Source organism: Perca flavescens, chromosome 5 (genome assembly GCF_004354835.1).
Source record: "Perca flavescens isolate YP-PL-M2 chromosome 5, PFLA_1.0, whole genome shotgun sequence".
Lineage (NCBI taxonomy): Eukaryota > Metazoa > Chordata > Actinopteri > Perciformes > Percidae > Perca > Perca flavescens.
In genome coordinates this window covers 21,651,778-21,664,585 of record NC_041335.1, presented here as the reverse complement: position 1 = coordinate 21,664,585, position 12,808 = coordinate 21,651,778, and the positions used below count along the sequence as shown (strand labels likewise).

Below are 12,808 nucleotides of genomic sequence, written 5' to 3'. Positions count from 1 at the left end.
CATTTAGCACTGTAAACAGTAGTCTTATACATGTCATTTATTTATATAGTTCTAACTAATTATCCAAGCTTTTGTGTTAGCATATCATACAGGCTTTTAGAGGTCATGACAGCTATTTAGTTTTATGACATAGAGTGTAAACAGCTGTATGAGAAATGCTCAGTATTAGTTTCAGTGTGCACTCACAGTCTCTCATGCTTGGAAAACAAACCATATCTGGAGAATGTGTTGTATCAGAGCGGTTTTAGATGAAATTGGCAGAGACAGACACCAAGTCTCCAACCAGCTTGATCCTCTGAGTGGAGACAGAAACAAACAGAAACAGCATTCTGTATCAAATACAGTGGTCCAATGGAGAAGTCCTAATTTCACTTAGCGAACGGTCCAGAAATATACCCAGACAGGTGGAAATAGCATATCAATTCAGTCCCCGTCGTCCTGGGTTAGTATTGTACATGGAAACGGGATGACAATCAAAGAGAAAGTGGTGTTGCTCTGACATGTTTTTGATTGTGATGGCATGGTTCAGAAGGCTCTGTATATCCCTTATCAGCATCATGCTATGTCCATTACACAGTGTAATGGCTCGCCATGTGCCAGATGAGACAGAAAATGCATCCACTTTTCCCTACATGTTGCTGTCTTGCCCTTTTCTCTCTCTTCGCCAAGGATGATGAGACCTTCATTGTCTCACAGAGTAAATAAAGAATTGAGTAATGTGTAATTTACAGCTCAATAATACGGGCTACGCTTGTTAAAAGGGCTTTAATTAGAGAATATGTTACAAGGAGGGACTTAACGAGAGACTAAACAAGAAGAAAGTGTTATTGACTTGTAGACTTCTTTTGATGGAAACAAGAAAAGTTGGTGTCAATTAGCTCTAAATTACATTTTCAGGCAGGCAGAGCAATTTTCATGGCAACTCAGATGCACAACAGTGCTGAAATAGTTTGCTCTGCTTTAAAGTAAGTGCTTCAATTTCAAGAATGTGTTGGGACCCTGAAGCTCAACGACAATGCCAATACAAAACGTCAAATAAACTGGACGGGTCCCGGTGACCCGAAAGACACAAGGGATAATGCCAAAATGTGTCAGGCATTAGATGTAAAGGCAGCCCATCCTTTTGAATAATTGTCAGAAAACCTTTATGTGAACTTCAAGAAAGGGCAAACTATTCCCAAGTGTGACCATTCTTTTAAAACTCATGTTACACTGGCTGGATAAGGATTGGGTTATTTGAAAGGGGGTTGTGTAATTATTTGAAAAGAAAAGGCGAGACAGGCCTGTCACTGTCGGTTGCATCAACCATTTTTAATTATGCCATTGCCTTTTCTTATTTTATCTTTTTCTTGGAGGATTTCAAAAACTAGTTGTCATTTTACTTTTCAAAACTATTGCCTGCAGCGCCCAAAAAAGACACAACCTGATGTGAAATCAAAGTGTGTAAAAAGCCTACCGATTAAACCATCAGTCATGTCCCATTGTGTTAACACCACATCAAGCAAGACTGACTGCTTTCATAACAAGACATACAAAGTTTAAGAAAAAAATGGACTGTAGAGAGAAAAATGGTCGATGGGGAGAATTTTATCAAAGGCCATACATCTTAACCTTGCTTCAAGCTAGAATCATCTATAATTCAGCACAGCTGTGAAGAAGAAATATACAGTTGTAAACCATTAAGGATGAAAGATGTGCCGCACAAAATGCTCCAACTGCAACTTTTGAGAGAATTTAGTGACATTAACTTTGTATGTGGCTTAATAAGACTATCTGCAGTATTAATGCACGGGCCAAGAAGTTGCACAAAGTAGTGCACCACTGCGTGTTTCCATTAGATGCTCTAGTAATGCTCTCTCTTTTGTTTAATCTATAGAAAGAATAGAGATTTTACATAACTTATAGCCCTCAGTGCCTTAAAATACGTGCCTTAAATACATAAACATACATTGATTGTGCTGGTAGATACAAGTCCTAAGAGAGCCTGTTGAGATATAAATTTGTACTGACAAAGGCTGTACCAGTACCAATAATAGTATTAGATATTGGCTCAATATTGGATCAAAACCAGCTACATTGATTAACACTAAAATTTCATCCCAAGAGTCATATGCATTATGTCTGAGATCAATTGGAAATTAACTGTTCTTCTCCTTTCTTTTTTATTAAATTTTCTCCCCTAAATTCAGATATTCTATTTCATCCTTACTGACCGTGAACTGTAGTTACATTCGCTACTTTCGTTATATTTTGAAAGGGTTATAAAATTGTGTCCTGACCTAAGAAACTACGTACTGTGAGTTAGTCAGGTTTGGCTGACAACCTTCTCTTTTAAACAAGCATTAGCGCGGATACTGCAGTAATAGTTATCTCAGCCATTATCCCACAGTATTATCCCAGAATAATGGTCTAAATCAAAATCAGTGGAAATGGAAACAAACATGACATTGCATTGTCATGCAAATTGCTCCTAAAATAAGCTAGACTACTTCACCTGGCTGGATGTTACAACTTAACTTCTGTAGGTGAGTACAGAAAATACAGCCGTTTACCCCAATGAAGGCAGTTATGCTGGGTTGTGGCACAGAACAGCAGGCTAGCGCTGTCCATGAAAGTAACTGTGAGCACTGTTAAACCTCAACTAACTCTTCATGTGGAATCTTGCTACTTTTTTACATTATGTAATTGTGTGATGTTCACCTCATCAATCGACTTGCTACATGTAGCGACAAGCAACACATTTTGTGAGGGTAGGGAGGACTTTTGTCTATTGTGAACTGCCTTACAATCTAAAACTAATTGAAGGTAATGTATATCAAAACATATTAGTTATACTGTTTTCGTCATGCTGACTGTTTAGGAACAAAGAAATGGAAAATAAATGAAATGAATATTAAGTTTCAGGTCAGTTGTCAGTATGTGCAGTATTCAGTTTTGCTGTTGTATCAGTGCATTCCTGCAGGGAGTATGGTTAACTTCAGCAGTAAAGGTGGACCAACACAAAGTCCACACATGTGTGCATGTGTGCTGCTCATGTGTGCATAAAAGGCACACACCTATTCTATCTGCCCTGTGTGCTGTCCTGCCACCATTTCAGTTACCGGCCACTTCTGTTTTAAGTCACCTTTTTTCTGAGAGAAAAACATTTATCCTGTTAAAACAGGAGAGATTGCAATCCCCACACTGTTTGCTCACAGAGTAATGGGCTTGAGCTGCTATGGAAGTGTAGGAAAGTCCCCTTTCCCCATGATGACAAACAGAACAGAGGAGGAAAGCTTTAACAAGGTGGCTGGATGTTTGCACTCCCTTGTGTCCTGTGGACATCACAGGCACATACATGCATCCGGTAATAGCCCTCGGTTTAATGAATTAATGTCAAGGTGAGCTTATTTTACATGCAGTGTGTTAAATGCCTGCTGTTACAAATATGTTCCTTATTTTAAATCTATTCTGTTATCTATGTCCACTTTTTTTCTACACTACAAAAACTGCATTTTTGTGATAAGCCTAAATATAAATGGACTATTGTATAATGAAACTGGTTCGGTGTTGTTATATGATTTGATTTGGCCACCTGGCTCTCTGTCCACTCCCATGGCCTGCTTTTCACTCACAGCGGGTTTCAGGGGAGGTGCTTAGGGAGGGTCCCTTATGTTTAATTTATCACCCTGCTCCCTATATTCCGTCGCCGCTTGTTCCTTTCAGGGGACTTGAGAAGGGAAGAACAGTGTGGTCACGTATGTCTGGTTTTACGCACACCGTGGATCAAGATAACCACAACTACTGAAGTTTGCATGACATTGTGGAAAGACCATCCGCCCGTGTGGACTGCTCGCACACCTTGCTGAAATGGGCGTGTACGGAGAAAGCGGAGAACACTTGGAAACCAGACTCATTTGAGCCGATTTCCTCCTCGCAGCCTCGCTCTGGGACACTTCCCCTTTCCAAACCGCATAGAGGGCTACCTCGTGATGCGTAAAAGGATTCATTTTTCGCTCTGTCCAGTGTGTTTCTGCAGGGCAGTGACAATAAAGTTGATTGAGTTAAACTCCATAACTTGAGCTCCAAAAAACAACGTGGACGTGAAGCACCTGGAGTAACTAAAAAGTTGTCTCGATTACTTATGGTTATAATTTTGTCTACGAATTTATTTATTTTCTAAAAACACCTTTTTAAAGTCTGAGTGTTTCAACCCCATCCCCCACCCCCCCCACCCTCTCATCACCTTCCTCCAGGTCATTCCATGTGAATGCTCCTAAAGTGTGTATTGCTTTTACAAAGTATTATTTAAAAACCAACCAGGCGAGGATGGACCCTGCCTGCGGCAAAGTGGAGACGGCGTCTGCCGGCGGCGGAACCGGCGTGAGTGCGAAGGCGCCCAAACATCTGTGGAGGCAGCAGAACCAGCCAGCGCTGTCTCCGCTCCGCCACGCGCTGGTAGTGCGCAACAACGACCGCGTGAGACAAAGAGGCTTTTCGGACACCGAGAGATACCTCAACCCAAGGAACATGGACCGGACTTACGCAGTTGACACGGGGCACCGACCCGGGCTGAAGAAATCCAGGATGTCGTGGCCGTCGTCGTTTCAAGGTCTTCGACGGTAAGGGCAAAAGGGAAACCGTATTTCTTCATCTTTTGTCTCCTTTTTTCCCCCCATCGATGAAGATGGGCGTTGTGTGGATGCCCGACGCGCGAGAGCAGTGAAGTCTTTGGGCTCGTATATAGTCCTAACTTTGAGGAGATTATTCATTTTTGGCTTCGCCTATGATCGACCTCTGTTTTTCATCACTTTTTTTCGTGTCTCACCGTCGAAAGCATTTGCTGTGTACACTAACTGTAATGGTAAAGAAAGGACGGATAAAGTATATGCTTGGGAAGTCGATAGCGAAAAGGTAAAAAAAAAAAGAAAAAAAGAATAAAATAGTCGCAAAATTGTCCTCATAAAAACATTGCCGTTTGTGTATTTTTCACTCTTAGACACACGCTATCCTATAACCTAAATCAGTTTAATATGTTTTATAATAACGGAGCTTACTAGCACTTATTTCATTTTGGTCAGAAAGATGTGTAAATTAGTGTTAGCTTAATAGTTAGGCTTTTATGTGTGTGCTCATATCTGTTAGTTTCTATCTGGCACACTAGGCAGGCAGAGATGTAGTGTAGAACAGAGACTGGTGGAAATCAAAGGTAGGCGTTGACCAAAGGTAGGTCACAGGGAATATTCATATGTACAGGGCCCTAAACACAACACATGCTGTCAGCCCCCTTGTACCTTTTTTAAACTAGTGTTAAGTGATCTTTAGGGATTAATTCCACTGGCTTTAGGATCCATAGTGTTCATGTTTGTAAGTCAAATTACTCAAAGAGATACAGTAGGAGGGCTTTACATCATCACTATTACATGGTGACCACATTCTCTGAAATTACCCAATAATCTGACTCACTACACATGGATAATTTTAGGGCATGTATGACAAGTGCTGGGTCTTCAGGTATTGCTTGCACATTATTTAACCAGAGCAGCTACTGAGCAGCTATTGTAAAATTACGGCAGTCGTGTTTGCAGTAAAGACAGTTTTAGTGAAGCCTGCCTGCAGACGGACAGATAAGACAGAACCAAATGCACCTCTGTACTCTGACATCCCGGGTGTGTGGGGAAATGTTTCTGCTCTTACTACTTACTTGTTCTGGGAAGGAGGGAGGAAAAAAAAGAAATGAAATCTGAGAAGGTCACCTCAGCTCCCGGGCTTAAGTGACTGTTGGCGATGTAAGTTTCTGTCAAACAGTTTGCGGTTTCCTTTCTTACTCTCGGTATAGATTTGAGTAATACTTACCTGCATGTCCAGTCAACTATAGAAAGCCCACAGGCTTGCCTGGTCGATAGACAGAATGGTCACAGTGGCAGAGCAGTCACATGGAGGGAGGGAGGGAGGGAGGGAGGGAGCGTATAGAGCACAGATGGAAATGACATTGCAAAGTGGCGTGCTGGACCAAAACACCCATGTGATGTTAAAATGTTCGATTGAACTTGTATTTTATCCTAACAGAGTGAAATGTAACAGGAGATGTTCATGTAATTTAACTGTATGAAAGATCATTCAAGCACTTTTCATATTTGCTTAAGGAGGGTAATTACACAGAGATTAACCCAAACAAATCAAATTTTGCATAGGAGGCTAATTACATAAGAGGCACATTGTACTCCAGCAGATATTCAGGAACACTCACAGCAGGCTAAATCAAATTTGCCCCCTTGTACACCACAGCCCAGCACACCATTATTTGTAGCTAGTCAATAAGGTCATTTGAGTTTTTTTGATTCTTCTGTGCAACCATTGGGTCATTCTGTAATTCTTATTTCAATGTCTTCTGGGACTCGCAAGGGCCTTCATCGGGTGTGAATTTAATTAAATGAACACACCTTAGGGGTAGGAATCTTCATAATATACAATCCTGTCATGACACACCGTCCACAATAACAATGCAGGTGATTGTGCGATGCACAACATATTGCAATACAATCAGAACAGCAGCTGTTGTGTGAAAGCAGAACAGGTTAAAAAATAGCACATTGTTAAAAATGAATTGCATACAGCTAAATTGTAAGGAAAACTAGTAACTTCTCTGCTTGGAAAAAAAGCAATGTTTTTATACTGTATAAAGGTGATGTGTGATGCATGTGTTTTCCACTGAGCCATGCATTTAATTAACTTTTCCAGTCAACAAGGCAGCAGCAGGTTACATATCTTTCAGGGCTCCAGACTGCAACCAAATGGTCACATTTTGTTCCGGCACTTTTGATTAATAATAAGTAGATTAATCTAATTGGCATCAGTGTTTTATGTTCGTTTAAAATAACGCCAGATATCTATTCCAGTATTTCCCCTATTCACTCTCAGCAGCGTACTGCCGTGAGTCCATGCACAAGGCAAGTGTCTGTGGTTAGTTCACATGCAGGACAGTTGCGTATTATCTGGTAAAGTCAGTTGAACAGGTGAAGATCACATTGTCCGTAGGCTACCAGTTACAAACAGGCTCGGTAGTGAACAACACAGTAACCTGCTGCAGATCTGGTGTTTTAAGCTGATCTTGACAAAGAATATTCATTTAAAATAGATTGGTGATACTGTTTTGCCCTCATTGTTCTCTGTGAAGTCAGCTGTAGTGAATGTAGCCCCGGTGTGTTTTATGTGAACTGACTATGTCAGACTCTCTTTATATTCAGTCTATGGTCAGAAAATCTGTCATATGGGCTTGTGTGCTCTGAATAATTTGGCATGAAGTTAACACACCAGTCATAATCTAGTTTTATTGAAAACTCAACTCCTGGCAATTGTTCCTGGTGTTCTTCACCACTGTTTTGGAAGAAGGAAATTACGAGAGTAAAAGGGGAACTGGCTTTAAACGTAAGTGAGAAATTTGGTGTAGAATAAGTATGGAGGGATCTAGCTTTGAATAGTTTGGACGCCAAGGACATGTACAGATGTAGTTCTGTCACTGTCCTTTCAGTGTCCCATGGGGGATGGACTCTAAAGGCTCTGACACACCAACCTGATGGCCGACCTTCGACAGAAAAAGCAGTCAGACTGACTGCCTCCCCGAGTTGGTCAAAAAAGTGCCTCGGAACACACCGAAGCGACGCCAACTTGAGTGTACATTCTGCGCGTGCGTGAGATGTAATACGTCTCCATAACAGCAGGTGGCGCTAATCTCAATGCCCAAAAAATGAAAACTGGCAGCTGATTGGATGAACGCGTCACGTGGGTCTGGCTTCTTCGGAATTTCAAAGCCAGACCATCATGGCGGCTCGTTTGGAATATGATCTCATATTTTACGAAAAACATTTTAAGCGAGAAATAGGCCATGCAGTTGCTGAATCTGTCTTCATTTCAGATTGACAAAAGTCAGTTTAAAAGATTTTCGTCAGATTTTGAGAGACTCTAGTCACGCTCATCCCGTTCATCATTTCCGGGTTAGCACTCCACCAATCAGATTGTTCATTGAGTCCAACTGCTCCCCTTCCAATTCAACATGTCAAATCAGCCCAAATGAAGGCTGACGGCTCCTCCGACTGACGACAGCACGGAACACACGGAACAGACCCAAGTCACTGACCTCGCCAGACTGTCCGATGGCCGATAATTCAAGGCCGATTTGACATGTTGAATTGGAAGGTGGGCAGTCGGACTCAATGACCAATCTGATTGGTGACGTGCTAACCCAGAAATGACAAGCGGGATGAGCATGACTGCTGTTATGGAGACGTATTACGTCTTGCACATGCGCAGAACGTACGCTCAAGTCGGCGTCGCTTCGGTGTGTTCCAAGGCACTTTTTTGACCAACTCTGGGAGGTAGTCAGTCCGACTACCTTTTCTGCCGAGGGTCGGCCGTCGGGTTGGTGTGTCAGAGCCTTAAAGTGATGGTTCGGAGTAATATCACCCTAGGGTCCTTTGCACCATGAACTCGAGCCAAACACCCCCTCAGAAGCTTTTTTCACCTGGGTCGAACATTGGGAGAGTTAGCGTAGAGTAGCGTTATCAGCTGAATAGCTTAGCGCAGGGGCTAATGGATCCGAAGTGTCTCTTAACATTACCCCACTAATAATGCCCGAAATGATATCAAATGTCTACAGTAGTACAAATAGGTTATGCACTCATAAAACAATGGATTGTAAAGTTTGTAAGTACACCAGAAGTGTATGTAAATAACACTTGCCTGCTGGCTTCTGCTCTCTGCTGCTGCTGCTGCTGCTGCTACCTGCAGTAAGACGAGTGCTTAGGGCCGTCTACAAATTACTACACCGAAAAGAGATGCAACAAAAATATTTATTAATTTAAATGATTAAATAAGGTAATGTCTCCAAACTTACAAACTTATTTACATACACTTCTGGTGTACTTACAAACTTTACAATCCATCGTTTTATGAGTGCATAACCTATTTGTACTACTGTAGATGTTTGGTATCATTTCGGGCATTATTAGTGGGGTAATGTTAAGAGACACTTCGGATCCATTAGCCCCTGCGCTAAGCTATTCAGCTGATAACGCTACTCTACGCTAACTCTCCCAATGTTAGACCCAGGTGAAAAAAGCTTCTGGGGGGGTGTTTGGCTCGAGGTCATGGTGCAAAGGAACCTAGGGGGACATTACTCCGAACCATCACTTTAAGGGAGAATAAGAAGAGGCACAAGTTGTTTACTTGTTCTGATGCTGTAATGACAGAAAAGTGACCAGTGACCACTTACCTCATGTTTACATTTAATGTATTAGTTTTGGTGTTTGCACTATAATGACAGGAATAATACTTTGAGTTTCTGAATGTGCATTTATTAATACCCATTCAATTAAAATGTGACCGAACTAAAATAAAACGGCACATTGTAGCTTTATTACCAAAACATGTATCCATAATAGAGCTCAGAGTAACCGTGCTCCTAGTAAAAATAAAAGGCACACTTCACATGAAAAACTCAGCAATCAAGTTGTTGCTGCAAGTTAGATCAACAAGACATACTTCCTGATTGTTACAGACAGATATAAACTATTTCTGATGCAGTGCCCCTGTAGAAAACGTATGAGAAGACCCAGCTACTTGCGCAACACATACAGTTGATATCAATCTTGGTTATAGAGAGAGACAGCAAATCTTTCCATCAGAGGACTGTGGATGTAGCTTTGTGTGCCCGAGTGGCTGGTTTGTGCAAGGTCCAGCAGCCCCAAGGTAAAACACATCACCCAAATGTGTCACAATGTAGGCTGGGCCTGGACGCTGCTCAAGGCTTCAGCAAGAATCTGGAGCATCCGTTAATGAGGAGATGGCATTTCTCCCATTCCTCTCCTGCTGCTTGTTTGGAGATGCTGCGGGGTGGGGGTTGGGGTGAGTGGGGGTGGGTTCTTTATCTGTGGAGATGTCATTGAAGAGGAGGATCATGATTTCTATTCTCTCTGTCAAATAGCAATCAAGATTTGGCGATTAAAATGTCAAAACAAAAGAAGTATGTAACATCTAAGGAGGGAAGGGATGGAAGGAGCTCCTTCCTGGACATTTTATCCCCTCAGCAGCAGCAGATTGGAAAACGTTCCCCTGCCCTCTCACTCTACGTTGTATGTAACAGTCGTTGATTTTTCTTCAGCCAATCCTCCTCGTCCCCCTGTGACTGCCTACTGTGACTTGCCAGAATGAGGTTTTTAGCCAGTATGAAGCGTAAACCCCTGGCTATGTCATCAGATTCCAAGGATGTTAGTGAGCGAGTCAGAAACTGCTATTTGGTACATGACTACAGTGTATATATAACCCCAGTCACAGCCATACTCCCAGTCATACTGCATAGGCTGCTACACATAGACTCCCAGGCATGTGAAAGAACACATTGCGGACATGGTACTAAATTAGCAGAGGTCAGCATCAAGCATCATGTAGCTTGGGTAATGAAATGGGTTATGAGTAATCATTTCTGGCCGAGATAGTTTTTTATGTGTTTGGTGTCACAATAGGAAAAGCTGGCAGAGCTGATAATTACAATGGCCAGCCCCTTGTCTGGGTCTTATTGACCTGTCCATCCAGGCAGAAAGGGAAGGTGTATTGAGAATGTTCTTCAGATGAGTTCTGTGACTTACCCGGGCTTTGAAAGAGGAACATGTGCATTATGATGGCAATGATGCAGACAGATTGAAATGGGGAAGTCAAGTTTAGTCAAACATGGCGTAAAGCCACAGCTACTTAGGAGAAAGGCAAAAGGTCATTCATCATACAGGATGTGTTAGATTTGCAGGCGATAGTGCTGCAGGCTTTGTTCTTGTCAGAAGCTTTCTGATATGTTCTAAAATCATCATGGTAATAGAGGTTTACAGTAAATACTGTCAATACTGATTGTATTCTTTAACTTTAATTCAGTTGAAAAGTTACCTTACCTCCATCTATAACACCAGGGTACACTCAAGAACACTGACCTTGGCACACATGTCTCTAATGTTTCATGTTGAATTAACTGAAATCAGTAATGGCTGTATTTGATCCCTGGGATAAATGCGAGTTTTATTTGGATTATAAAAGATGTCTGAAATACCTTTTTGGCATGCTATCCTTTTTTTTTTTAATTACATCTTGCAGAAATGTGAAGGACAATACAGTATGTGAAGGGGATTGCCCTTACCTTAACACATCCTCTTAATTCTAACACTAATGCCATTACCTATTTGGAGCGTATTTACATTGTATGTGATTGCATCAAAACTTTCCCCCAGTATCTTTGTGTCTCTGCTCCCTGGTGTCTCTACGTATTCTCTGGAGATGAATAGAGCTCCGTAGATCTATAAGCAGGATTTAAACTGCACCAAATACATAGTGGCTATAAACCACTGTCCCTATGCTGCCACATATCCAAGATCCATTGAAGCCCAACTGAAGGGGGAGGATTTGTCTTCTGCTGCTGTACTGAATAGCAATCTGGGCCTGATTGAATGTGAAGAGTTTACTTGGCCTGGCTACACATATATATTTATATATTCATATAGAGCATGCTGTATGTTGACGCTGATTCAAGATGATGGGAGAGGTTGTGTATGTGGGGAACATATTCGTCCGATTTGAAAACTGGACAATGTCCAGCAGGAACCACAGACTAGTGAGTGTGACTGGCTGTAGGAAAGCCTTGCTTCATAAAAGAGAGGAGCTGTACTGAAATGGTGATATCTCAAATAGGAACAGAGCTCCAACAGCGTATGTGAAGCAGAGAGCATTGATCATCTAATTTTTACCAGCAGGAACAGGCACTTGTTTTTCATTGCACTCCCCTGGCTTCCCTTTCCTCGCTGGTCATCTGCTAGGCTAATAAAATGCATCAAACCATTTTTGAAGGACAGCCTTGTAAATGGCCGCAAGCCAAAGCCTCTCTCGACTGCCTGCTTGATGCTGGGTGATTCCCTGAGGTCTTGGCTGGCTGTGCTGTACTGATCGCATTACACTCAACAGGGTGATAAAGACTCTAGCTGGGCTCACGACTGGCCTGGTCTAGGGACTGCTGATAGCTTTAGGAGAGCACATTACAGACATACAATATGAATTAGTGATTGTTTCTGTCAGGAGATCTGTATTAAAGCTGTGGAGAGATCTATGACAACAGGAATTACTTTTCAGCATTTATTACATATTAAAAGGCACATGGTCTTGATTTGGCAGAAGTCATTAAACATCTGTGCCACTTTAAAGCTAACTGCAACGTAAAACACATGTCTATGCCATAAATTAGTAGGTCTGTAGTTAATGGTCTATAGTTAATGTTTTTGTGTTGCTGCTTTTTATGTCTTTGCACATGGGTCGGAATTTAAACCTAGTATGACCTTCATATATAATTTTTTGTATATGACTATGAGAGGCTGTATTTGGTCCTAACTCTAAGCATGCATACACTCTAAATGTATGCATTCCAGTAAACTACCGTATTTTCCGGACTATAAGTTGCACTTTTTTTCCTACTTTGGCTGGTCCTGCGACTTATAGTCAGGTGCGAGTTATATATCAAAATATATATAATTTAACATGTTTTTACATGTTAATTCATACTGAAAGCATTACCGTCTACAGCCGCGAGAGGGCGCTCTAGGCTTGTGACAACTAGAACGCTCCTCCTAAAGACAACTGAGAAAGAAAAGAGATAACAAACTGCAGGTAGTAAAATATGCAGCCGAAAACTGTAATTGAGCAGCAGAAAGAGAGTTTGAAATGAGGGAGAAACTTATGAGGGAGACTGGCGAAAAGGTGACTCGTGGGCTAATCGTGGGCTGAAAGCAACACGGCCAGAGCT

General features: G+C 41.7%; 1 protein-coding gene across 2 annotated transcripts in view; it reads left to right on the top strand.

Annotated features, from left to right (window-relative positions):
* Positions 1-12,808, top strand: part of pde4d (phosphodiesterase 4D, cAMP-specific) — a 211,894-nt gene that overhangs the window by 30,073 nt on the left and 169,013 nt on the right. Inside the window, exon 1 of one of the 2 annotated variants that reach the window (XM_028578738.1) lies at positions 3,698-4,601. The exons of the other annotated variant lie outside the window; for it this stretch is intronic. Coding sequence (XP_028434539.1) covers positions 4,309-4,601 — 293 coding nt within the window. The 5' untranslated portion in view covers positions 3,698-4,308. Of the gene's footprint in view, positions 1-3,697; positions 4,602-12,808 lie in introns of those variants that run through there. 2 annotated transcript variants of the gene reach the window in all.